The sequence below is a fragment of the Thamnophis sirtalis genome, unplaced genomic scaffold (assembly GCF_051295495.1).
Source record: "Thamnophis sirtalis isolate CommonGarterSnake01/CBP01778 unplaced genomic scaffold, rThaSir2_p1.2 scaffold_8, whole genome shotgun sequence".
In the NCBI taxonomy this organism is placed as follows: domain Eukaryota; kingdom Metazoa; phylum Chordata; class Lepidosauria; order Squamata; family Natricidae; genus Thamnophis; species Thamnophis sirtalis.
This window is the reverse complement of record NW_028261388.1, coordinates 18542383-18568471: the sequence shown is the minus strand read 5'-3', so window position 1 is coordinate 18568471 and position 26089 is coordinate 18542383. Positions and strand designations below refer to the sequence as shown.

The 26089-nt window shown below is 41.0% G+C and overlaps 2 protein-coding genes across 6 annotated transcripts in view; one reads left to right on the top strand and one right to left on the bottom strand.

Moving 5' to 3' along the window:
• The first annotated feature begins 1631 nt into the window (after positions 1 to 1631).
• Positions 1632 to 2449, top strand: SLN (sarcolipin). Its single transcript, XM_087722086.1, has one exon. The coding sequence runs from the start codon at positions 1927 to 1929 to the stop codon at positions 2020 to 2022; it is 96 nt and encodes a 31-aa protein (XP_087578212.1). The 5' UTR covers positions 1632 to 1926; the 3' UTR covers positions 2023 to 2449.
• A 7236-nt stretch (positions 2450 to 9685) lies between these two features.
• The window catches only part of ELMOD1 (ELMO domain containing 1), a 50651-nt gene continuing 34247 nt past the window's right edge, over positions 9686 to 26089 (bottom strand). For 4 of the 5 annotated variants that reach the window (XM_087721176.1, XM_087721174.1, XM_087721175.1 and 1 more), the window contains 6 exons: positions 23961 to 24094; positions 22306 to 22374; positions 22034 to 22057; positions 17845 to 17895; positions 16067 to 16200; positions 9686 to 11548 (listed from right to left, as the gene is read on the bottom strand). In XM_087721176.1, coding sequence (XP_087577302.1) covers positions 11376 to 11548; positions 16067 to 16200; positions 17845 to 17895; positions 22034 to 22057; positions 22306 to 22374; positions 23961 to 24094 — 585 coding nt within the window. In that variant the 3' untranslated portion in view covers positions 9686 to 11375. The remainder of the gene's footprint in view (positions 11549 to 16066; positions 16201 to 17844; positions 17896 to 22033; positions 22058 to 22305; positions 22375 to 23960; positions 24095 to 26089) is intronic. The other variant, XM_087721178.1, reaches the window with a different exon arrangement.

Genomic DNA, 26089 nt, shown 5'->3' with positions numbered 1-26089 from the left:
TGGGGAGGGAATGGAGATTTTACAGTATCCTTCCCCTGCCATGCCCACCAAGCCATGCCTACCAAGCCAAGCCACACCCACCATGCCACACCCACAGAACTGGTAGTAAAAATGTTTGAATCCCACCACTGAAATAGTACCATGAAACAGGTGCCTTTCTTGCCTATCTTTTCCATAATATTTAAACATTTTTATTCATATAAAAAAATTCTTCCAATTTTTAGATGTATTGTGCAAGGGAGAAACCAATATCCCACCATTCATGGATCTTTCTACCTCAAGGATGGATCAAAAATAGATCAAAATCAAGAGTAGATATGTGGGTAAATCTAAAATAGGTTATCAAGGATTTTCAACTTCAATTGCTTAACCAGAGTACCCACACATTTTTCTTTACATTCCCAGATTACTGTCACACCCCAAAACTACTCAGTTTTCGCTCTTCAGAACAGAATTCCTGGAGTCAAACATCTAATAAAAACATGTCTTTTACATTAGGGGATAGATATTTCTAGATCTTGAGTTCCAGAAAAACAGACAAACAATATACATATCTAAAATTTATCCAAATTTTAATGATTTTCTTCCACACACACAAAAAAAGAAATTCACACCCTAATACAAAAGCAGAGTTCAAGTAGAAAGTGGACATCTCCACATTTCAACAGAAATGTCATTAAAGAGAAACTAATTCTAGAATTTGCTCGTTGAGAACCAGTATCATACAGTGATTAGGGCACCCAGCTGGAAACCGGGAGACTATGAGTTCTAATCCCATTTTAGGCACAAAGCCAACTCAGTGATTTGGTGCCAGTCACTCTCTCAGCTCTAAGAAGAAGGAAATGGCAAACTAATTCTGAAATCTTGCCAAGAAAACTGTTGGTACTTATCCAGGCAGTTGCCAAGAGCCAACAATGACTTGAAGGCATGCACTTGAAGGGGGTTTGCAGGGTTAGGGAGAACCTCTAGCTAAGATTCTATGCAGTTCACAGAACCCCCAAATTGCACTCCTGGCTGGCCCCGCCCATCCCATCCCACCCCTCCCAGGAGTCCCCACACAGCCCATTTTGGATGCAGGTAAGTGCAGAGTGCGCACGGAGGCTTGGGGAGAGTGAAAAACAAGGCTACTGGAAGTTCAGGAAGGCCAGACATGGGCCTGTTTCCGCCTTCAAGAGGGCCTCCGGAGCCTGTGGAGGCCATTTTTGCCCTCCCGGAGGTTAGAGGGAAGCCTCCAGAGCCAGGGGAGGGCAAAAATGCCTCTCCCCACCGTGATGCAGGAGGCCAACTAGGCCATGCCCACCATGTCCACTCCCACCCAGCCACTGGGCAGAGAACTCCTTGCTAAAAATTTTGAAGCCCACCCCTGGTTCTAGTATTTGGATAAGCACAAGGAATTAATCATGATATACTATACTTTTGGAACAGCTGAAGATGAATCTTAAAATGCCTGGAAGGAAGCCTGTGCTTTCCTTTCATTTTAATGCTGATAAGAATGTAATCACTAGTAACTTTTCACCAAGCTATAATGTGTTTACAAAACCACAAAAAAACAAAAATAATTGCAAATCTAAATAGCATTTGCATGATGGCCATGCTTGTTGGGGCAGTTGGGTGAATGTCGACAAGAAGGCTTGTGGCTCGATAGAAACTGAAGAAGGTGATAAGCTGTTAGAGATATCTTCTGCCTTTTTTAATATCTCTTGCTTGCATAAAGGTTAGCAATAGAAATAACATTTACTTATGCTAGTTGTGTTATAAATAGGCCTGGAGAATGCTTGTGATACTCACACCTCTAGTTTTGTTGGGATCTTTCTTGTTCTTTAGGTGAGGACAAGGTTGGTCACAAGGACATAAGGGAAACAAGGACTTCCATATCCTGTTCCTCCCACAGACGAAGTTTCTCCTTTTCGTTGATTCTTCCTGGCCATGGATAGATCCACGCAAGAACTTTTCCTCAACTTCATGATAGTCCTGATCACAGTACTCCTCATGTGGCTTCTAGTGAAGTCTTATCAAGACTGAAAGACTCATGTTCCTGGAATCATGGAAGGATCTGCTTCCGGTGAAGGAGGAGAATGCTACTCCTCAGATGTGCTTCTTGGTGTGCTCCAAGTTTTAATGTAGAAAAAATGTAATTCATTTTAAAAAAATCAAAATACCTCATTTATACATATCTAACAATGCAACTGGATCTAAGAAGGTGTACATTAATTTCTCTCCAAAGCATGGCATAAACGCTCTTTTGACTGAATTTCTATTTTGTAAATGATGGGTGTATCTCACTTAGAATCACGATAGTAGCTACAAAGATGACAACTCATTAATGCATTAGCTTATCATGACTTCGACACTCATGAAGTCTTCATTGTTTCAGTTTTATGTAATCCATTAGTGGACATAGGCTGCTCTACCATTGTTATCATTTGGATAAATCATAAGATTTGATGCACTTCCTGTTCTTTTTAATTGTCTTCTTGATGTTGCCTTTGTAAGCAAGCCTTGTCGTACCGGATAACAGATTGTTATTGTATTGCAAGAACACTAAATTAAGATCTTTAAATATTGTTGTATGCATTCTAATTCAGAAGTATGTAAAAGCAGGAATTTGGTAAAACACCAATATTACCGATACACCTAGATCAGGAATGGATCAAGACACAAGAGTTTTGATAGGACAACAGGTTGAAACATGAATCTTAAATGCCTGGAGGTACCATGAATCCGGGGCCTTCAATCATGCATATCAATGAGCTATGTCACCGAGGTGGCACAGTGATTAGGGTGCAGTACTGCAGGCCACTTCAGCTGACTGTGATCTGCAGTTCAGCGGTTCAAATCTCACCGGCTCAAGGTCGACTCAGCCTTCCATCCTTCCGAGGTGGGTGAAATGAGGACCCAGACTGTGGGGGCAAGTTGCTGAGTCAATTTGCTAAAAAAATTTGTAAACCGCTTAGAGAGGGCTGAAAGCCCTATGATAAGTCTAATAAATAAATAAATAAATTTCCCCCCAAAACATAAATACATAAACCCCAAAACCTTTCAGTTGTAGAGTTCCAGAACAGGATCTGGAGAAAAGATCTTACAAAGGCAGAAGAAGGGCATATGGCATAATATTTTACTTTTTGATTTTATTTATTAGTTTGACAAACATGTAAAGATAGCAGCTATAAGTATGAACATGGGCATGAACAAAGGAAATGAATACAAGTAAATGGGGAGAGTAGAAAAGGGACGGTAGGCACGCTGGTATGCTTACGCACACCCCCTTACAGACCTCTTAGGAATGGTGTGAGATCCACAGTAAACCCATTTAACATACAATCTAGTTTCTTAATTATGCACAGAAATATATATTTTTTAAAAAGATTATATATATATAAACGTGCTAAGCTTTGGTGCTTTGTCTTAGCTGTTACAATGTAATAAGGGTAAAAAAACACACAAAGATTATATATATATATATATATATATATATATATATATATATATATATATATATATGTGTGTGTGTGTGTGTGTGTGTGTGTGTGTGTGTGTGTGTGTGTGTGTGTGTGTGTGTGTGTGTTTGTGTGTGTGTGTGTGTGTGTGTTTTATTTGTGCTGATAAATAAATAAAGGGAGACTAGTATAGATCTATTTCAAGCTATTTAGCTCTCATCAGCTAGCCATACCCTTACTGGCTAGCTGATGAGAGCTAAATAGCTTGAAATAGATCTATACTAGTCTCCCTTTATTTATTTATCAGCACAAATAAAAAAAACAAAACACAAATATAACAAAGGCAACAGTAAAAATATTGGGTTTCTGTCGTGATGGACTCTTGTGACGAGCCGATTGACAGATGATGGAAGCAGTTAGCTTCCTCCCATAATTGGGGTTTACCAGGGGTTGTAAAAATCATATATATATGTATATATATATTATATATAGATTATATATATATATATATATAATCTTCTCAGAGGTTTTCCCCCTTGGGACTTGACTCTGGAAGAAATCTCATTACATTCATTGAGACTTTATCTACAGATAAATGGGCATTAGGTTGAATTTCCTGTAGACTTTTTTTCTAGACTAGATTAGAAATAATAGTCTGCTCATTTCTCCTGTTGTCCAGAAATGGACTTCATCTTTCAAAACCCTGAAACATAAAACAAATATGATGAGTACCATTAATCCTCAAATACTTCACCCTTTTCCTGCTTTTGACAGTCCTTAAGTCTTGGAGGGTCTCATCCAAAGCTTTGAGAGCTGTATGTGATCCTGGGGCTGTCAACTTGCAGGTCACTAACTCCACTTCTACCCCTACCTCTTTGCATCAGATCTTCTTGCACCCTCTGGGGCTTCTTGTCACATGCAGGTTGCCAAGCACTAGTGCATACCACACCTTCCATTCCAGCAAGGTAACCTTAGAAGCTGGTCAACAAAGTTGACTTATGCTAAAAGAGAGATTATACATAGCCTTGACATTTAGCATCTTCCATCAAAAGAAGCAACAGCTATTTCACCAATCTGCAAATTTCTCTTCCACTTCGTGGCTTAGTTGCTGACCAATAGAAGCACCCTGTAGAGCAGTGTTTCCCAACCTTGGCAATCTGAAGATGTCCGGACTTCAACTCCCAGAATTCCCCAGCCAGCGAATGCTGGCTGGGGAATTCTGGGAGTTGAAGTCCGGACATCTTCAGATTGCCAAGGTTGGGAAACACTGCTGTAGAGAACACGTAATTCATTTTTTTACAGCTGTGAATTTCGTGACGCTGAATACAGAGGCATCTCAGTTTTATATATCCTGCCTCTCCTGGTATCTATCCCATTTGAATATGTGTGTCATCACATATTCGCAGGTCTCCACCCCAACTTAACAATCTCCCCCCCCCCTTGGGAATATACATATGAAACCAATGCTTTAGTGCTTCAGCAGCTGTTGGACTAGATTTCTTCCCTTCGCTCAAGTATGGAGCCATGGAGAGTTCTTGTGAGATACTTCTCATTGATTCAAAGGCCATGTTTAAAGACAAGCAGGAATTATGACTCAGCTGCTTGACACACATCTCAGAAGCCAGGGGAAATCCCATCCCATGAGATACACAGTTGCATGGCATTTTTTCTTTTATTAGCTAAGCGTCACAGGACACTTTAGGCTTAAGCAAAATGGCTAATGAGAAGTAGATATACTATTTTTCCTCTAGCTTTTTTTTTTTTGCCTTGCTTTCTAATGGTGGAAAAAACAGAGCATTTCAAGAAATACAAACTTAGCTTTTAAAAAAAAAATCATTTTCTTATCCTTTTTATTATATTGCTTCTAATATCTTAAGATAGTGGCGCAGTGGCTCAGTGGCTAAAACACTGAGTTTGTTGATCAGAAAGGTCAGCAGTTCGGCAGTTCGAATCCGTAGTGCTGTATAACAGAATGAGTTCCCATTATATGTCCCACCTTTTGCCAACCTAGCAGTTCGAAAGCATGTAAAAATGCAAGTAGAAAAATAGGAACCATCTTTGGTGGGAAGGTAACAGCGTTCTGTGTGCCTTCTGTGTTTAGTCATGCCAGCCACATGACCATGGAGACATCTTTGGACAGCACTTTGAAATGGAGATGAGCGTCGCCCCCTAGAGTCGGGAACGACTAGCACATACAGTACGTGCGAGGGGAACCTTTACCTTTTACTAATATCTTAAGGTGAACATACATAATACTATTTCCTCCTCCTATTTTTTCCTCAACCATCCTGTGATTTGGGCTGGGCTGAGACAGAAGGACTGGCTCAAAGTCACTCAGCCAACTTCCATGCTAAAATGGAACTAGAATTCACTGTTTCCTGGTTTTCTAGGCTGGTCAGCTCCTTAAACACTTCACTAGACTGGCTCCCTATATACAATATAGTTAGCTATATTTTATCTTTTTAAAGGTCCACGTAGGGCAATTCTTGATGAGTGGTAAAGTAATATGTACACTGGAGCTGACCTCTGCTCAGTGGTGGGATTCAAATAATTTAACAACTGGTTCTCTGCCCTAATGACCAGTTGGGTAGGAATGGCTCGATGGTCATGTGACCATGGCCAACTCAACATCACTCAGGTTGATGAGCGCTTTGCCTTAGCTGTTACAATGTAATAAGGGTTAACCAGAGAGGCAGTTTTTGTAAGCAGGGCAATAAAGATTAGGCTAGAAACACAAGAATGTTTCCTTTCTGCCTTCCTTACAGGATTAGCCCTGTAAAGTGGGGGGAAAAAATTTCTTCCAACAACAAGGTTCTCCAAACTGTTTACAAAGTTAACAACCGAATTGGTGCGAACTGGCTGAATCCCACCACTGCCTCTATTGCTCTATAAAATTTCTTTGGTAACAATATGGAATGCCTTTTTCTGGAATTTCTTTTCATTCCTACTGGGAAGAAATGAAGCTACATTGGCCAGTCGAGATCAACTACAAGGAGCCTATCATTTCCCCATAATATAATTAATTATAATTTCATAATTTTTGAAATTCCAACTTGTTTCCCCATCCAAGCTCTAACCAGGAGCTTTGTTGCTTAGCTTCAAAGATCAGTTGGATGCTACTTCCTGCAGATGACACAATATTTAATATATTGGGGGGGTGGGCTGCATCGTTTCTTTTAAAATCATGCCAAGCCTTATACTTTTGAGTAACTTATCATTTGTGGCTGTTTTTCCATCTGAAATGATGGGAAAATCATTCAACTTTAATGGTTGGGATTGGAAGGGGTGCAGTGGACGTGCCAACTGGCCTCAGTGCTCAAGCTATCTATAGTGTCTTAGAATTTCTGCAAATTCAATATTGCAATAATAAAGAATACAGACATGAAATGGGGACTTTCTCTACACCGCATTGCTTGGTAATCCTTAAAGATAACAAAATCTCATCCGCCCCCAATAAGGAAAGACTGGAAGGACTTTGTAAGGCATGACTTGTTTTCACCATGAAAGGACAGTGAAGAAGAGATGAACTTTGTCAAATATGTACCGTAAAATTTGAAGACTCAGTAAATCAATCCCCACTTTAGCAGCTGCGATGGGTCAGCTCTGCCTTAGGCTAACTTTAGTATGTTTTGCAGAGCCATTCAGCAGAGGTCAAGGATACAAGCCAGCCAGCTCTTTCTCCACAGCTTCAAATATTTTTATTTTCAGAAATTTCAGGAGGCACAAATCTTCACACAGGCTTAGTTTGTCTTTCTCATCCTTGTGTATTCATTTTAATTATTTCCACTGAGAAATAAGCCCAAAAGGGCTCAGTTCTAAGTAAATATGGCATGTTACAATTGGAAGGAGCTAGTTGGGCTCAAGACATGCATAATTATCGCTCGATGACTTATAGATGAATGAATGAACAGCATCTGCAAGAGCATATCATAGCTGAAGTGACCTTGGTGATGTGAAAGTTCTTTCTATGGACCTAATTCTTCAACAGTTCCTTTTCAGGTTGTTGTAATTGTCAAGGTCCATCTAGAATTCTTGGTTTAGAGCAGGGGTGTCAAAACTCGATTTCATTGAGGGCCGCATCAGGGTTGTATTTGACCTTGGGGGGCCAGAGTAGATGTGGCCAGGATGGGCGTGGCCAGCCTGATATCACTTGTGTTGGGGGAACCTGTGGTGCAGACATGAAATGCTCTAATCTTCACTATCAGTTTGCATGCGCAGAGCATCCGTGATGAAGTCTGGGTGGGTGGGTGGAGACTCCCGCCACTGCCACTACCGGTTTGGGTTCCCAAGTGCCATTTTCGGTTGCGATGGGCTCCTGCAACCCTCTGCCTGTGAAAACGGAACTTGCTGAACTCTTTGTTTTCACTGCCAGAGGCACTGTGGGCTGGTTCTGTGCTGTTTCCAGGGCAGCCCCATGGGCCAGATCATTTTAAGCACTCTGCGGGCCAGATCCGATACCAAGGCCTTGAGTTTGACACCCCAGGTTTAGAGAATGGTTCACTTTGGAGAAGCAAGAACTTCAAAGACAGAGGGATGACGCAAATAGTCATTGTTAGGATTTTCCTTTGTTCATTTTGTTTTAACTGTGCTAAATGAACAATTTTCATATGCTTATTGCACAACAAGAAGAAAACAGTATTTGGTCATGCAAATAGATTTTTCAGAATGTTTGTGCTGACATCATCTTGAGTCTCTCCATGAGTTTCAAGAGCTACTAAGTTTTTTCAGTTTTGCAATGCAGGGCAGACATTATGTAAGTTAACTTTCTTCTTATCTTGTGCGTCAAAAAATCAGAACGGTGGGAACACAACCGCTTGAGCACTACGGATTACAGCAAATTCAGAGATCAAGATGATAGAGGGGAAAAATTCCCTTGGATATCCCTATTTATGTATTACATAAATTACAGCTTGCCTAGTGATCTTTCTTATTCTGCAAGTCAGTCCAGTCCTTTGAATCAATCTTTCAATGCTTAGCATCAATTATGCTATTTATGATGACGTTTGAACCACTCACTTCACTGCCACTTAAATCCTAAAGATATAAAGGGTTGTGGTTTTCAAATGCTCTAACAACCTGTTAGTGCCTGGCAACCGTATCATAAGAGGGATTCCCCAGTTGTTTAATCCTCAGAGGGAACTCAGATTTCCCTGTATCAGACTGTTCCAGAGGTGGTATTCAGCAGGTTCTGACCAGTTCTGGAAAACTGGTAGCTGAAATGTTGAGTAGTTCGGAGAACCAGTAAATACCACCTCTGACTGGCCTTGCTCCCATCTATTCTCTGCCTCCCGAGTCTCAGCTGATCAGGAGGAAATGGGGATTTTGCAGTAACCTTTTCCTGGAGTAGGGTGGGAATGGAGATTTTACAGTATGCTTCACCTGCCACGCCCACCAAGCCACGCCCATAGAACCAGCAGTAAAAAAAATGAAATCCCATCACTGCCCTGTTCCAGTTGAACTAAGGACCAGCAAGAGACTAGATGGGGTGTTTCCAGACAGAAGACTATTTTTGCATCATTTCATTGGTTTTTCTCCTTAGGTTAAAAAAGTGGCCATGGGAAACATAGCAGGAAGATTTATTTATTTAATCCAGAGAATATAGGCTTACTATACCACATCCAAGGTATAAAATGGGTCAAGCATTAGATGGAAGGACAAAAGAGAAAACTCTATTTGTTGTCATTCAAAGGAGCCCTTATGAACTTCCTACAAACTCTGAAATGAGCCACATTAAAGGGGGCTACCCAAATTTGGGGGTGGATTTAAAATCAGCTCAATCTGGATTCTACCATATTGTTAGGAAAGAAATTATACACCCTTTCTTCTTAGTTAACGGAACTGAGTAAGATGGCATCATTCTTCTTCCAAATCTTTCTCTTGAAAATACCTGAGCTAATATGCTGAGCTTGTCGATCAGAAAGGTTTGAATCTCTAGCGCCGCATAACGGACTGAGCTCCCATTACTTGTCCAGCTTCTGCCGACCTAGCATGTTCGAAAGCATGTAAAAATGCAAGTAGAAAAATAGGGACCACTTTGGTGTGAAAGTAACAACATTCCGCACGCCTTCGGCATTTAGTCATGCCGGCCACATGACTATGGAGATGTCTTCAGACAGTGCTGGCTCTTCGGCTTGAACCAGAGATGAACACTGTCCCCTAGAGTTGAGAACAACTAGCACATATGGCGAGAAGAACCTTTACCTTTAACACTTCACATTGCTTCATTTTAAATAATGAACCACACACACTTTTCCTGTTTGGAATGATATCGTTTATTCATATAATTCACAAATAATTAGGCAATACCTCAAATTCAGTCTTGCTATGTAAGCAATTTCATAACCTACCCTATAACAGTCAGAAGGTTTTTTAAAAAAACATGGTACAGTATGAAATACCATGGTAAATACAACTGAGTATAGATTACCCAGGATGTCAAAGGGATCTGAAGACAACCGAAATGGAGCTGTTCCTCTGAAATCCCACTTTTTTAATTAAAAAAAGAGGAATATTTGCATGGAAAAGGTAATGCATCTACCAGTCATTTCGGTACAATTTTATGAGAGTGTTCTATACAAAATGTGCACATTTTCTTCCCTTAAATCACTTTATTTGCTTAATAACCTTTGCTCCTTTCACGCGTCTTTGTTAATTCCTTTCAGCTAGGTAGGAAACAAAGCTGATAATCCAAGCCCCAAATTCAGTAATTGAAAAATGAAGAAAATATAGTTTTGTCCCCTTAAAGCAATCAAAAACACACTCGCACACAATCCAATTGCAATCAGAGACGCAGAAATACAACCAGTGAATTCTGCACTTTCAAAATTTAGCTGATTACTTTGACCGTAGTAGTCCAGTATAAACCATTAAGGAATAAATCTCCTCTGTTCTTCCTCTCCAAAAGTATACTTTTTTTTTATAAGCATGGTGGCTGGAGATGGGAAGACCATCTGATGAGAACAGTCCAGCACATGTGAAGGTCACCAAATGTACATAATGTTGCTGGTCACTTGCTTACATCCATGAATTCTTATCAATTTAATTCATTCCCTCAAATTCATTCAACCTCCCTGCCATCATAGCCTCATTATAAATTCTTTATGCATGATAAAATTATTCACACATGTTTTTTATTACAAATCTTACTATTGTTTTTTTTTTCATGAAGCATGCACGTCTGCATGAGGGAGAAATCGTTACATTTAATTAGGCTGAAGACATGTACACTGCCTTCTAAATAATATTCAAATGCATGAGACCAGTTTAATGCAAGCATTTTTTCAGTCCCTTTCACTGAAGTGCCATTCAGTTAAACAGGACTGAAAAAAGTTGGCTTACAACCCATTTTTTAAAAGAAAAGAGTTATCATAAAACAAAATGAATAAGTTTAAAGGTATTCACAGTACAAGTTTCCAACTAAACTATTCTGTCTATAGAAACAAAATAGATATACATCCCCCCACCCAGCTACAGAAATACAGTTCTTTAATTAAATGAAATATGCAGTAGCAAAGGGAAGAGGAAAGGACCTAAAAACTGTGTCCCAATCCTGGCAGCTTTCAGATGGGTGAACTCCAACTCCCAGAATTCCCCAGGCAGCAGGGGCAGACTGGGGAATTCTGGGAGTTGAAGTCCACACATCTGAAAGCTGCCAAGGTTGAGACACATTGGCTTAAAAGAAAGGAAAGAAACACAGGACATCAATTCAAAATGTTGAACACTGTAAGATATTGCAATATGAGCTCTCTTTGACAGTGACCAGCCTCTCCATCGGAGCAGTGGGAGGCGGTTCCTGAAAGAGCGCGCGAGAAATGAATACTGCGTCAAGAAGCAGGCATGCACTTGCCGTGATCATTCAATGCATTTAGCAATTTATCTCTAGATGGTGGCGTAAACACAAGAACCAGGCAGTGTTTCCAAATCAAACCATGGGGATGGCTACAGGTTGATCAAGCTTTCCGAGGCAGCGAAGTGAGGGCATAACGCCATATTTGGATTCTGCAGCTGCCTGATAATCCGTTTGTGGAATTTCTCTCGCACCCGGTTGAACTCCATTATGTCCAGGGGATCCTCTTCAATCCAGAATTTATGAAATTCATGCATCAAGTAGCCTATGGGGACAAAAAGTCAACCGAGTTTTGAATTCAACTGAATCGGGGTTTTCTTTTGGTGCGTAAACAGTTTTGCTATTCTTCTTCTAAATGTAACGTAATCCAAATGTCATTGAATCAGGGGTGGGCTGCTAGGGGTTTGCAGGGGTTCGGGAAAACCTCTAGCTAAGATTCTGTGCAGTTCGGAGAACCTCCAAATTCCACTCCTAGCTGGCCCCTCCCACCCAGCCCCTCCCAGGAGTCCCCACACGGCCCATTTTGGATGCAAGTAAGAACAGAGCGCGCACGGAGGCTCAGGGAGGGCGAAAAAAGGTCCTACCGGAAGTTCGGGAAAGCCAATTTCCAGCCCCCAGAGAGCCTCCGGAGCCTGGGGAGGCCGTTTTCGTCCTCCTGAATGCTCGAGAAAAACCTCCGGAGCCCAGAGAGGGCAAAACTACCCCCCGCTGTGGTGCAGGAGGCCGGTTCCACCACAAACCGCGTTCAACTAAACCGCGCTCGACGAAACCGCGTAGCTGACATCATCAACAGCGCGACAACAGCACGGAGACAGAAGCACGCTGTAAACGCTAAACCTAAAATTAACCCCTAAACCTAAACCTAATCCCCCTAAACCTAATCCTAAACCTAACCCTAAACCTAACCCTTAACCTAAACCTAACCCTAAACCTAACCCTTAACCTAACCCTAAACCTAATCCTAACCCTTAACCTAACCCTAAACCTAACCCTAACCCTTAACCTAACCCTAAACCTAATCCTAAAGCTAACCCTAAACCTAACCCTTACCTTAAGTTGAATCGGCTTGCTTTCAAAGCGCTATTTAAAGCGCCCTTCTTTCTCCACGCTTGCTGTTGTTGCCCTGTTGATGACGTCAGCGACGCGGTTTAATCGGGCGCGGCTTAGACGAGCACGGTTTTGTCATGCCATGCAGGAGGCCGACTAGGCCATGCCCAGCCAGCAACTGGGCAGAGACCCCATTGGTAAAATTTTCGAAGCCCATCCCTGCATTGATTTTCTTTGGCAATAGTATGGACGTGGGAGAATGCGAAACCACACAGAGAGAAGGAAGCGTGGCTGAAAACAAGACAGCCCAGGTGGGTTCTTGTAAATCTCTTCTCTCATGCCCACAAGACAGATGAAAAGGACTAGTTTGGAATTTTTTAAAAAAAATGCAGGTAGAATTACAGACATGTTAACAATGCAGTATTTTAGTGCACGTAATTACTTTTTCACCTTTTCCAGGTGAAAAAGTAATTTCCCACCTTTTCCGCCTTTTTTTTATCGAAGTCCCAAAGGTGCCTTTTTTCCCCAAGAGGCAACCGGACTTTCTGTTTTTTCTTTGAAGATGTTTCGCTTCTCACCCAAGAAGCTTCTTCAGCTCTGAAACTCTTTCAGCTTCTTGGATGAGAAGCAAAATTGTCTTCAAAGAAAAACCAGGAAGGCCAATTGCCTCTTGAAAAAAAAAACAACCACCTTTGGGACAATCATGACCTGGATGACTGAGAACTTCCATAGACTTTTTTTTAAAACCAGAGGTATTGTGTTTCATGCCAACAATTTTTTTTTTGTTATCATTCTTATTATCACTCTTGCTCCAAGAGGCGTTGGCTTTTTCTTCAGTGCAATTTTTCTAGGTAAGAACAAAAATCGAAACCAAACAGCAAAGTTATTGTTTTAAACCATTGTTTTAAACTGTGCATTATAACACTGCATTTGCATGAACCTGTAATCCAAGCATATTAATTTGGAAAAAATGAAATATAGGCCTGTGGCTGGAATTCTGAAGGAACAAGCTACAAAGATAATTTAAAAACTTCATTTCTAATAAAATGAGGGTAGGAAAAAACAAAGGCTGCGTTCCCCCTCTCAAAGTATGTTTGCAAAGGTATCCCCTCGTTTTATCCAAACAGCATTTAAAAAAAAACCCAACTCTCTAAATTTGAGACTAACAACATTATCCTTTCAAATTATGTTTCAAGCAGACTCTATATCAAACTAGTAATGCAGGAAGCCTTCAAAAGCAACACAAGAGTCTCGTTTGAATAAACTATATGAAACCAAAGATATGGATGGAAAATGTACATCTCTAGCCAATGGAGAACGGTTGTGCACAGGAATTTTCAATACAGGTATGGCAGCCATTTCAATCAGGGGAAAAGGAAATATGCCGAACCAATAGTTCTTCCAAGAGACCAAGAAGTTCCAGAATATATGATGTATATTGGTGTTTCTCAACCTTGGTAACTTGAAGATGTTTGGACTTCAACTTCCAGAATTTCCCAGCCAGCACTGACAGACAGACAGACAGACAGATACACACACACACACAGTCTCTCTCTCTCTCTCTCCCCCTCCCTCCCTCCTTTTAGCAGGTTTATAATTCATAGTTCTTGATTTATGATCCATCACTTAGTGACTATTTGAAGTTCTGTCACACGCCAAAAAATCTATTTACAGCCCAGATTCAAAGTTCTGATAGCCAGGCCTCCGGGTAGTCGCATGGCCATATTTTGTGTGCTCTGCCTCTGGCCGGCATTTGCAGCTATATGCAGGGTCCTGACGTCCCATGACTGTGATTTATGACTTTTTTTGCTGGTGTTTACTTGTGATTTCTGGCAAAAAGCTCCCAGAGTCATTTGGTTAAGTTGGACTATAGAAACTGAATGAATGAATGAATGAATGAAAGAATGAAAGAATGAAAAAAAAAAAAACCCAGAATGAGTTGTGGGTTCATTTGACAGCAGCTCCATTCATTTAATGGCCAAGCCATTTTGCTGCAAAAAAAAAAGATTGTAAAATCAGGTTCAGTCATATGGTGACCTATTTAATGACCGCCATGACTTGCGAGCATAATGGCAGGTTCAATTGTAGTCGTTAAGTCAAGAGCTACCTATATTCATGTTCCATTTTGAAAGTACTGTATGCATCAACCCTTCGTATCTAACGGTTCACCGACAAATGTGCGCTCGACAAATGCGCGCCGATGAAACTGCGCCCGCCATCAACAAACAACATAATGGGACGCGAAAACAATGTTATAACCCTAACCCTAACCCTTTATAATGTTGTTTTCACATCCCATTATGTTGTTTGTTGATGGCGGGCGCGGTTTCATCGGCGCGCATTTGACAGGTCACGGTATCTAACAATTTTAAATAAAGAGAAACTGGGAGACCCAAAAAATTCTTCTTCAGTTGTTACTGGTGATGGCTAAGCTTCACACAGGAAAATGCAATACCAGCCAGTGGGAATGAATGAATGCAACATTAGTCAGAATTTGACCTGATTGCTTCAAAGCAATATCAATGTGTTTGGCATTAGTCAAAAGGTACCCAAGGAGACATTTTGAAAAAAAAGATCTGAAATGCCTGACTTCTTTCTCTTGAAACCTGGCTTTGCTTAGTGAATGGAAGCTATCACAGCTTGGGCTGAAACAACAAAGGAATTATGTGATATGTTGAAATCCTAAGGAAGCCAAAGTCCATGTTATTACAGAAAGAGTAAGGAAGGGGCAGAATCGGAAGAGGAGTTAAAAATGAGTGTTTGATGGTGGCAGAAATAAAACAGCACCATCTGCTGGCCTTGGCAAATCATAACAACGTGTTGTCCCAATGTCACATTTTTATTTATTTATTTGTTTTGTCAAGCGTGTATAAGATAATAGATATAAGTATATACAAGATTATGAATACATGAAATGGATACGAATAAATGGGGTTGTTAGGAATGGGACAGTTGGGGCACATGCACGCCCCTTAAAGACCTCTTAGGAATGGGGTGAGGTCAACAGTAAACAGTCTAAGGTTAAAGTTATGGGGGTTTGGGAATGAAACTACAGAGTCAGGTAACACATTCCAGGCATTGACCACTCTGTTGCTGAAGTCGTATTTTCTGCAATTGAATTTGGTATGGTTTTGGTACACAATAGATGCAAACCTTAAGTTTGTATCTATTGTGTGCTCATGTATGGCTGTGGTTGAAGCTGAAGTAGTCATTGACAGGTAGAACACTGTAGTATATAATGTTATGTACTAAGCTTTGGTCAGACTGAAGACGGCATAGTTCTAAGTTGTCTAAGCCCAAAATTTCAAAGCTGGTGGGATAAGGTATTCTGGGCAAGTCGTCCTGAATAATGTTAAAAATTCTCCAACACTCACAAAGGATTTAATCATCAAACAATACATGGAAAAGTAGGATCTGGGGAACATTTCAAAACTGGGCTGGGGTTTTTTTTTTGAGACAAGTCAACTTTAGTCAACATGGGGAAAATGTTCATTTATTATGAGATTTTGCATTAAAAAAATTGGCTTATTTTTGAAACGGATCTACTACTGCCATATATTGGTCATTCTAAGAACCTAATATTAGTTTTAATATAAAGCATATATTTAGCCAATGGAATGCAATAATACTTCATGTAATTAATCCCTTGTGATTGAAGAAAAATTGTGTGCATACACAAATGCAATCATTCTCTCTTACGCAGAGAAATCCCCCCCCCCCCCACACAAATACTCACAAAATGTTTGCTGGAAATGGGCTAACGTTGGCGCTTCTGGAGCAACATTGTAGAAATGTGTCTTCAGAGCACCGCTCACGAGCAGGTTGTATGCAAGTTCTGTTATGTTGATGCCAACAATAGCAAAGGAATATCTGCGAGAAATATAGAAATGGGATTGTAAGGAATGAAACTAAAGCAGATGGAACTATGACATCTAGAAAATCCACAGTCATTTCTCTCCAAAAAGTCATATTAAATGGTTTCTTTTTTCAGTTGCAATTCCATACCATTACAAAAGTCTGAATTTTGCCATATTTTGTTGAACGTCTACTTCCTTTCTCATGCTACTTTTCAATATCACAGCATGATTGGCAAAGAGTATAGCAATAGCACTTAGACTTATATGCTGCTTTACGGTGCTTTTATAGCCCTCTCTAAGCGGTTTACAGAGTCAGCATGTTGCCCCCAACAATCTGGGTCCTTATTTTACCCACGTCTGAAGGATGGAAGGCTGAGTCCACCTTGAGCCTGGTAAGAACTGATCTGCCAAATTGCAGGTAACTGGCAGTCAGCAGAAGTAGCCTGAAATACTGCACTCTAATCACTGTACCACCATGGCTCAGTATACAGGTAGCCCTCAACTTACTATCATTCATTTAACAACTACAGTAATGACAGTGCTGAAAAATGGACTTACAACCAGTCCTCTCATTTATGAACACTGCAGCATCTCTGCAGTCACAGAGTTTTCCACGCTAGTCTTTTAACCTGGAGGCAATGTACACAGTTTCCCTTCATTGTATCCCTCCCACAACAGTGGGCTGAGAGTGAGAATAACTAACCCAAAATCATCCAGTGAACTTCCTTGCTGGAGGGTGGACTTGAATTTGTTCTAGTTCATCATGGTAACCACTAGTCCATGGTCACTCCTCAATGGAGGACAGCACGGAGCTTATTAAAATCAACAGCTAAGCAGAGTGTTCTTATCACATTGCACATCTTATCTCATCAATCATCGTCATCTCCTTTTAACGACCCCGTAATCCCTTGTGGGGTGGAGTCTGGGCAACTGAACAGAGCTGAGTGTTTACTGGCCAGATGCCCTTCCTGCCACCAATGTGGAGTTATATTCAGCAGACATCTTCTCAACCTGCCCAGAGAGAGAAACATCTGCCTCTACCAGTGGTGGGATTCAAATAATTTAACAACTGGTTCTCTGCCCTAATGACCATCTGGGTAGGTGTGGCGCGGTGGTCATGTGACTGGGTGGGCGTGGCCAATTCAAGGTCACTCAGGTCAATGGCCGCTTCGCCTTAGCTGTGGCAATGTAATAAGGGTTAACCGGAGAGGCAGTTTCTGTAAGCAGGTCAATAAAGATTAGGCTAGAAACAACACTAGAATGTTTCCTTCCTGCCTTCCTTACAGGATTATCCCTGTAAAGTGGGAAAAAACAAAAGGAGATTTCTTCCAACAACTGATTCTCCAAACTGCTTAGAAAGTTACTAACCGGTTCTCCTGAATAGGTGCAAACTGGCTGAATCCCACCACTGGCCTCTACCTAGGATCAAACTCACAGCCTCCTGATTGTAAGGGGAGAGCTCCACCTCTAGACCATCCCACCATTTCATCTTATCTCATCAATGTCTTCAAAAAAATGTACTGCACGAAGCAGAGGTATTTCTAGAAGATAAGAAATCTCTTCCTACAATTCTATGAAATGCAGAGATTTAATTACAAAGTTATCAGCAAACAAGGATGATTTTAATGAGATTTCATGTTTGGAGTACGGCACTTACCCAATAGCTTTATCAAACTTTTTCTTCTCCCACTCAGTCTTGCTATATTTGCTGAAAAAGTTAAATAAAGGAATGGTTTACAAATTAAAAAATGGTTTTCTCCCTACAGTATGCCACCACAGTGGAAAAGCTAATAGCTAGCATTTTATTCTCTCTTTGGAGTTGGGTTTTAAAGCATTTTAAAATGCTTTAAAATGATTGATCCTCTTTGTGTCAGAGACACTGATCTTCAGGCAGCCTAAAAATTAAAGTACCCCAAGGAGATGGGAAAAATGTAAGTGTTCTATATTTCTTTCACATTTTTGCAAGACTGACCGCAGCCTAAGGCAGGTAAGACAAATCATTTGAAAAAGTAAGAGAAAATAATATTTTCTTATTGGAAGGAGAAAAGAGGAAAATGTACTGCCTTCATGTGGAATTCTTTTTAAATATCTGAAAACTAGTTTACATTTGATGTCCGGCATTCCTAATAATGTGTTCATCTGATATTGAAAAGGTAAAGATTCCCCTCACACATATGTGTTAGTCGTTTCCGACTCTAGGGGGCAGTGCTCATCTCTGTTTTGAAGCCAAAGAGCCAGCGCTGTCCGAAGACGTCTCTGTGGTCATGTGGCTGGCGTGATTAAAAGCCGAAGGCACAAAGGTGATTCCTATTTTTCTACTTGCATTTTTAATATGTTTTCGAACTGTTGCTGGGGCAAGTAACGGGAGCTCACTCCTTTATACGGTGCTAAGGATTCAAACTGTCAAACTGCTGACCTTTCTGATGGACACACTCACCGTCTTAGCCACTGCATCCCCTACCTTTTGAAAAGTAAATTCCCCTAAATCTGGATGGGAAATCGCAGTTCTCAGTATCATTAAAAATAGAAAAAAATATGGACAAATAACCCATAATCCCTTAAATCAGGGGTTTCCAACCTCTGGGGTCACGGCTTACTACCAGGCCGTGTCTTATCGACAACCGGGTCATGTGATCTCAACTATCAATCATACGCCCCGGTTCTCCCCTCCCCCCCAGCTGGGTCATTAAACTGCCTTGCGTCCTTAAGCAAGATAGGCTACATCTCAGGAGGCTTCTTATGTGAGAAGATTGTTAAAAGAGAAAGGAGTGATTTCGAATCTATTTTACTCCCCCCCCCCATCTTAACCTGCCTAAAAGGAAAATAAACCCAGCTATAGATCTTATAGATTGTAATATAATGACTTTCTCTGAATTACTGCCGGGGGGGGGGGCACTAAGATGAAGAAGGATGATTATATTATTACAATTTGCATGACAAGTGAGAATGGATAAAGAGAAGCCTGTCATTGGTGAACTGGTAGAAACTACATATTAAGACATTTTGGATAGTTAAAGAGTTAATATTAGAAATGCTCAGTGGGGCTTCAGCAGGGGGTTGGACTCAAAAGTCCCTACAACTCTGTAATTCTATTTCTAGATTACTAAACTTTCAGTTAGAGGGGATGCATTATACAATTTCCATTAGCTTTTAAACATCAATAATCCCCCAGGCTGAAAATAGCTCAGGATTGAACTAGCAATAGCAGTTAGACTTATATACCGCTTCATAGGGCTTTCAGCCCTCTCTAAGCGGTTTACAGAGTCAGCATATTGCTCCCAGTGTCTGGGTCCTCATTTCACCCACCTCGGAAGGATGGAAGGCCTAGTCAACCTTGAGCCGGTGAGATTTGAACCGCTGAACTGCAGATAACAGTCAGCTGAAGTGGCCTGCAGAACTGCACCCTAACCACTGCGCCACCTCGACTGTGAGGTCCCTGATGCTCTCTGAACTTGGTTGTTTTCTTTCAGACATTTCATTACCAAACTAGGTAATATCATCAGTAGCTCTGATTATATTACTTAGTTTTGTAATGCAATGTCTGCGAGAGAAAAAAAATCAAGCTCAGAGAGTACCAAGGACTTCATAGTTCAACTCTGAGCTACAAATATTCTGTCAGTTTGTTTTTAAATCATGAGATGCCCATAGTCAACTGGAGTTAGGTGCTCTACCTAGCTAATTTCTCTCTCTCCTCCACCTCCCTCCTTCATGGATGCTTTTTATTGGAGAATCACATGCATGTCTGCAAAACTAATTCTGAATTAAAATCTCTAGGACAGAGACATTCAGACAGAATAATAGGAAGATTTGAAGCTCCTATTTGTCTTTTGGAAGATGAAGTATGACTCTGCCTTGTTAGGTGGAAAGGAGTATATTCTGATTTCTAATGAAATCTAATTTGTCCTCTAAAATAGACAAATAGGCCAGCATTTTCCCTTGAAAGCAAAATTAACAAGTCACATTCAATATTCAATATATTTCTTCAATATAATTTTGGAATCCAGCATTCTCAGCTATTGCTTTTTTTTTTTTTTTACAAAAATAAGAACTATATAGTATATTGTAGTTGTCAGGCCTGGGAGCCATCTTTTGCAGCCTTCAGGCCTGCCACATTCAATGCTGTGGGAAAATGGGAGGGGAGGTTATATGGAGTACGGGAGATATATAGTCATATTACCATTCCTTTCTCACAAGAGCCAAGGACATCTTGCCCTGCCCCTGGAGGGGTATGACTGAGAGGCATCTCTAGTTGGGACAGTACCTGATTGGGCCATGTGACGGACATATGGGTGCTGGGCGGGGGATTCGACTTTCACTTGGATGGGGAAAACCTGGAAACTTTTAGATTCGGGTTTTCTCAGATGTGCCAATAGGACATCTCTAATAAAATGAAACTTTGAGTAACTTCAAGCCTCAGAGTCTTCTTTCATTGGGGGGGTGGGGGGGTGAGGGCGCTACTTGGAACCTTGACAATAGTAGGATTATTAATTGGTATGTTGCAATGCAATGCAGTTGTTGTAGGGATATTTGAGGTAGATGCTCTTTCCTGCTATGAACCTGCTTTATTATTTCTACCAGTAAGGAAGGTCCTTTTGAAGATGACCTCTTGCCCAAAACTTGCTGATCTAGCACATGGAGAAGAGGAGAATCCTTCTCCTCTTTAGCTCTCATCTGATCCTCAGAAAGTGCCCTAGAAGTCTACCCAATGGTAGGACTTAAGTCCCCTTGAGGGACTTACAAACAGGTATGAGAGGAGATCATGGAATCTACTCAAACCTCACAGATGAACAAAATCCTGAAACAGAGAAGAATGTTGAGGCTGTTGAAACTTCCAAGCAGAAGTTTCTCATATGATTAAGGTAAAATGTAGCTTTCCATAACTTAAATCTATTAGAAGACGACCCTGCCCTCTTAGAAATAAGACTTTCCATTTTTTTTAATCTGAGAGATCTTCAGAATATTTACACTTTTAAACATACACACACGCACCCCAGAGGTGGGTTGCTACCGGTTCGGGTGAACCTGTAGTGGTAATTAGGCCTGGGTCACAGAACTGGCAGCGACCCAGGCTAGCCATGCCACCGAACCAGTTCCCTCGCTGGCCGCTGCCACTGCCGGCATGTTTTTTAGGACTGCCGGCATGTTTTTTAGATGCACGTGTGTGCGTGGTTCACAGTAAATTGTTCTGTGCATGCGCACGTGCACAGCTAAAAAACATGTCGGCAGTCCTAAAAAGTGTGTGCAAAGTGAATCGGCAGCAATGTTGGTAGGAGTCCCCCAAAACTTCCATCATGTCATTCTCTTCAGCCTTATCTGTGGTAAGGAAAACATATCTCTTTCTTTCAACCGTTCTTTCTTGGTTCTTTTTATCGCTTGATTTTCTTTGTTGTTTTCACTTGCACCTAGAATATGCAATCACTCCTTTCTCCCTCACCAAGGTCTTCTTGCAAGGAAGCCTTTCAGGGTCTCTAATAATATTAACAATAGGTACCTTGGATGCAATGCCAAAATAACAGGAACACCATCAGCATTGACATCATTAGTCAATTGCAAAGGCAGCTTTACTTGGAAGAGCTTACATCCTGGGATTATACCTTTAACATGATTAAACAAAATGGGAATGACTCGATAGGTGGACAAAAATGGCCAATCCACTCTAAGCATCTGGTTGGCTGTGCAACCACCATCACTACCCCCAATAGTCATCAATTTATATAATGTCTGACTTTCAGTGGAGCCAACTTCTTGGATATTGTTTTAGTTTATCCCTCTGGATCTCCTTTATGTCTGTTTCCAAACTTTAGTTCAAAGCTTACAAAATAGAAAAGAAATATATGGATATATACCTTATTTCCTCTTTAGTGATTTCCCTTGATTGTGAAAGATGGAAAAAAAGAAAAGACATAAAAAAAAAGTCTAAACATGGATTCATGTTCATGGTTTGTTAATGAAATAAATATGTCACAGCAAGGCATTTTATCCCATCCTCGCCCCAACCCCCAAGTAAAAGAATGCAAGGAAAGCAGAGTATTTTACATCAAGGGGGAAAAAAGGGATGCAAGCTGATCTTTCAAATGATTGATTAGATGCTGTTGCTAATTCCAGCTTCAAACATTACCTATATCTGGGCTGAAGAGAGTCTAAGAGAATTTGCTGAGCTGCAGGTCCATCATGCTCAGCAAAGTATCTAGAAGGGAGAGGGAAAAACACATATACATGACAGGTACATATATATACAACACCTGGAACATCTGGATATTCTTAGAATGCACACACAAACCATTCTGAGTGTGTAAGACACTGAAACATCCTCTTTCCACTGCACCTCACACAATGGAGTAAATAAAGTAACACTCCTGTTAAAAACGATCTAACCGAATGGTTCTCAATCTGTGGTCTGTGGACCTAGAGGGCCACGATGTCGTCATAGGGGGTACGTGAAGGCTTGAAGAAATGTTATGATTTAAATCTTGGAATTAAATCTTGAGAGTCCATAACCACAAAAGATGTTAAGAGGGTCCATGGCAGTGGTGAAATTCAATTTTTTCTTTACTACCGGTTCTGTGGGCATGGCTTGGTGGGAATGGCAGGAGAAGGATACTGCAAAATACCCATTCCTTCCCCACTCCAGGGGGAAGGATATTGCAAAATCTCCATTCCCACCCCACTCTGGGGCCAGCCAGAGATGGTATTTGCCGGTTCTCCGAACTACTCAAAATTTCCACTCCCGGTTCTCCAGAACCTGCTGAATTTCACCCCTGGTCCATGATGAAGAAAAGACTGAGAACAGCTGATCTAACCAAATATATACCAGGAACTACCCTTAACTGAAGTATCAAATCATTATCTATGAGCACCATGGATGGAAAAGAGAGATTTGATATTCCTATTAAAAAAAAACAACTGCTGACATTGTAATTTGTAAAAAGTTAGCACCCACCCCTCTCCTAGAAAAATGAAATATTTGAGAAATATTAAAATAGCCAGAATATTATATTTCCCTGGATGATAAAGGAAGAAAGATATTTTAAAGACCAAAAGCAACTCTCTGCCCCCAACAGATATTTGGTGCCCATTAAGAAAAACTGGGGCAGCCTATCTACAAGGCAAAAGACCTCCAACTCCAGGGTGATGGGATTAAGACATGACCCATGACATAATAGCATTAATCCGTGTAGCAGCAGAGCTCACCACATGGCACAATCTCCTAAGGACATTGCATCAGCTAACCTTCAACTAAACCTGGGAGCTCAGACAACCTCAGCTATGACCTGCATAGCCCCATGGGAATCTGTCAGGAGCCAATAGGAGACATATTCTTGCACAGGAACAGGCAGCTCAAATTCAAAAGCCTAAGGGAAGATATAAAAGCCCCTCATTCTCAACTCCATGTGGTCAGCTGCCCAGAACCCATGTGTTTCTGCTTCATTAAACCATCTTTCCCATCGGTCCTCATGTTTCCAGTGTCTTCCTCCCGTCTTGGAATTGAACCAGATGCATATTTCTCACAACAAATGGTTGTGTTTGAAAACTAAACCCCGTTTTACTACATTGTAAGTGCTGTCGTGTTGATTTAAACAAATTATCATCTACATAGGGACGGATAGTTGCAATGAACTGAAGTCAGACTACTTAAGTGTTTGAAGAATAGTTTTCTTGACAAAGGCTGGATTTTTTTTTCCAAAAAAAGAGAAAGAAACAAGAGAAAAGGAAGAAAAATACAATTTATACCTTTTTAATTCATTATGTGAAAGAAACCAAAAATATACTTACAGCAAGTTATACAACCCCAGGAGCCCCATTCCTCTAAAATCTGTTTTAGGATCATCACCTTGGAAACCAATTTCACACCACTGCTTGGAAATCCGAGCTTCCAAAGGAGAATCAGGTTTCAAGCTTTTCCACAGCTTTGGAAGTAAAAGAAAATCACAGGTCTATTATAACACATTGCGTGCAATGATTTTTTTAAAAAATCCATCCTTACTGGCTTTGCCTTCATTGATATGCGCAGTGTTGCAGGATCCTGGGGCGATGTGCCAGCTAAAAATCAGCAAGTCTTCCTCCTTGACACTGCAAACATTTCAAACATGGCTCCTGGGAAATCTGATTTGCTTTAATACAGAAATGGTGCAAGAATCCTGATCAGGCCTCCATAGTTATTTTCTCTAGCTTGGCACAAACCTCTAGGGCAAAGCTGCAAATCATAGAATGGCTGTAAACACCATTAGCTGTAAAGGGAATTTTTGTTTGCTCCCTTATGCTAATTTTTTAAGAGCATATCAGGACCTGTCATAGTGGAGACTCTGCTGTTCAAAAAATAAAAGGATATTCATGCTTCAGCCAGGGCTTAAGATTCAGATCTAGAATGTTGCTAGAATACCAGGCAAGTAAATGGCTAGAGTGTTTTCAGTTTCAGAGAACTGGCATGGGGGAAAAAAAAACATACTTGGTAAATTTTCATTTACTTTGAAACTTTGCTCAAGCTATTAATTACCAGCATTTGAACTGTGCCCAGGTGCTTGTGGCAACAAATGGACTGGCTGCAAAATAGGTGTTAATCTGCTAAACCAATTAAAGGCAGGCAGGCAGGCAGGCAGGCACAATCTGTGCCAGTGGGAACCTCTGAGTCATCTTCAAGTCAATCCAGTGCAAGTGGAATTGCAGTTATCTAATTGGGAGATGGCAAGAGTCTCTGTCGTCATCATCTTCCATGCCTTCTTTTGCTTATTTGAAAACTGCCCCAAATAAGCGAGACCCCGGGTAATGTAAAACAAAGTAAGAATAAAACAGGAAAAGCTATAGAGCGAAAATAGAATATCATAATAAGGGTTCTCTATAGTTGTTCAAGGCCAAAGATGGAGTGGGATAAAGGAGATGTAGGAGCTGTCTAGGCTGAGCCTGAGGGCAGGGTCAAATGCATCATCAGCGTGGAATCTCTAAACCCCTGTAAGAGACGTAAATCCAATCCCCCTTGAAGTCCAGTTGATTCTTATCTGGCACCAATTTGCCTTGACTATTAGTAACACCACTTTATAATGCCTTGGTAAGGCCACACTTGCAATGGGTGGAAACTAATCAAGGAGAGAAGCAACTTAGAACTGAGGAGAAATTTCCTGACAGTTAGAACAATTAATCAGTGGAACAGCTTGCCTCCACACGTTGTGAAAGCCCCAACACTGGAAGTCTTTAAGAAGATGTTGGATAGCCATCTGTCTGGAACGGTATAGGGTTTCCTGCCTAGGCAGGGGTTGGACTAGAAGATCTCCAAGGTCCCTTCCAACTCTGCTATTGTATTATATTGTATTGTATTGTATTGTATTGTATTAGTAGATCAGATTCTTGGGTCTAGGTAGCATGAAATAAACTTACATTACTTTTGAACCCTATCCTGGCTCCAGATTTCTTGCACCTAACAAAAATTCTCTTAATGGCCTTAGGAAATTCAGGAAGGGATGGGGCCAAATGTACCTGTGTGGTAGCATGTTCCAAACTGTGGGACTTACTAATGAAAAGGCCTGTCATTTGACTATTGTCCTCTCAAAAGAAATGGATCCACAGATGGTCATCTCCAGAAATTAGAACTGGCCAGGCATTCTAGATTCTTGTACTGGTTATATCTACTGTATAGGGCTGTGATGGCGAACCTGTGGCATGCTTGCAGGAAGTGGCATGCAGAGCCATCTCTCCAAGTACGCCAGCTGTCGCCCGTTCCTTTTCTGGGTTCCAGTGCACACATGCGTGCCAGCCTGGTCTTTGCATGCATGGGAGCACCAGAAACCAGAAGAGCAGCTTCCTGGCGTGCATGCATGCCCCAGGAAGCTGAGCTTCTGGTTTCTGGTGTGCACATGCGTGCCACCCAGCTAATATTAATGCGTGTATGCGTGCCAGAAACAATGCATGCC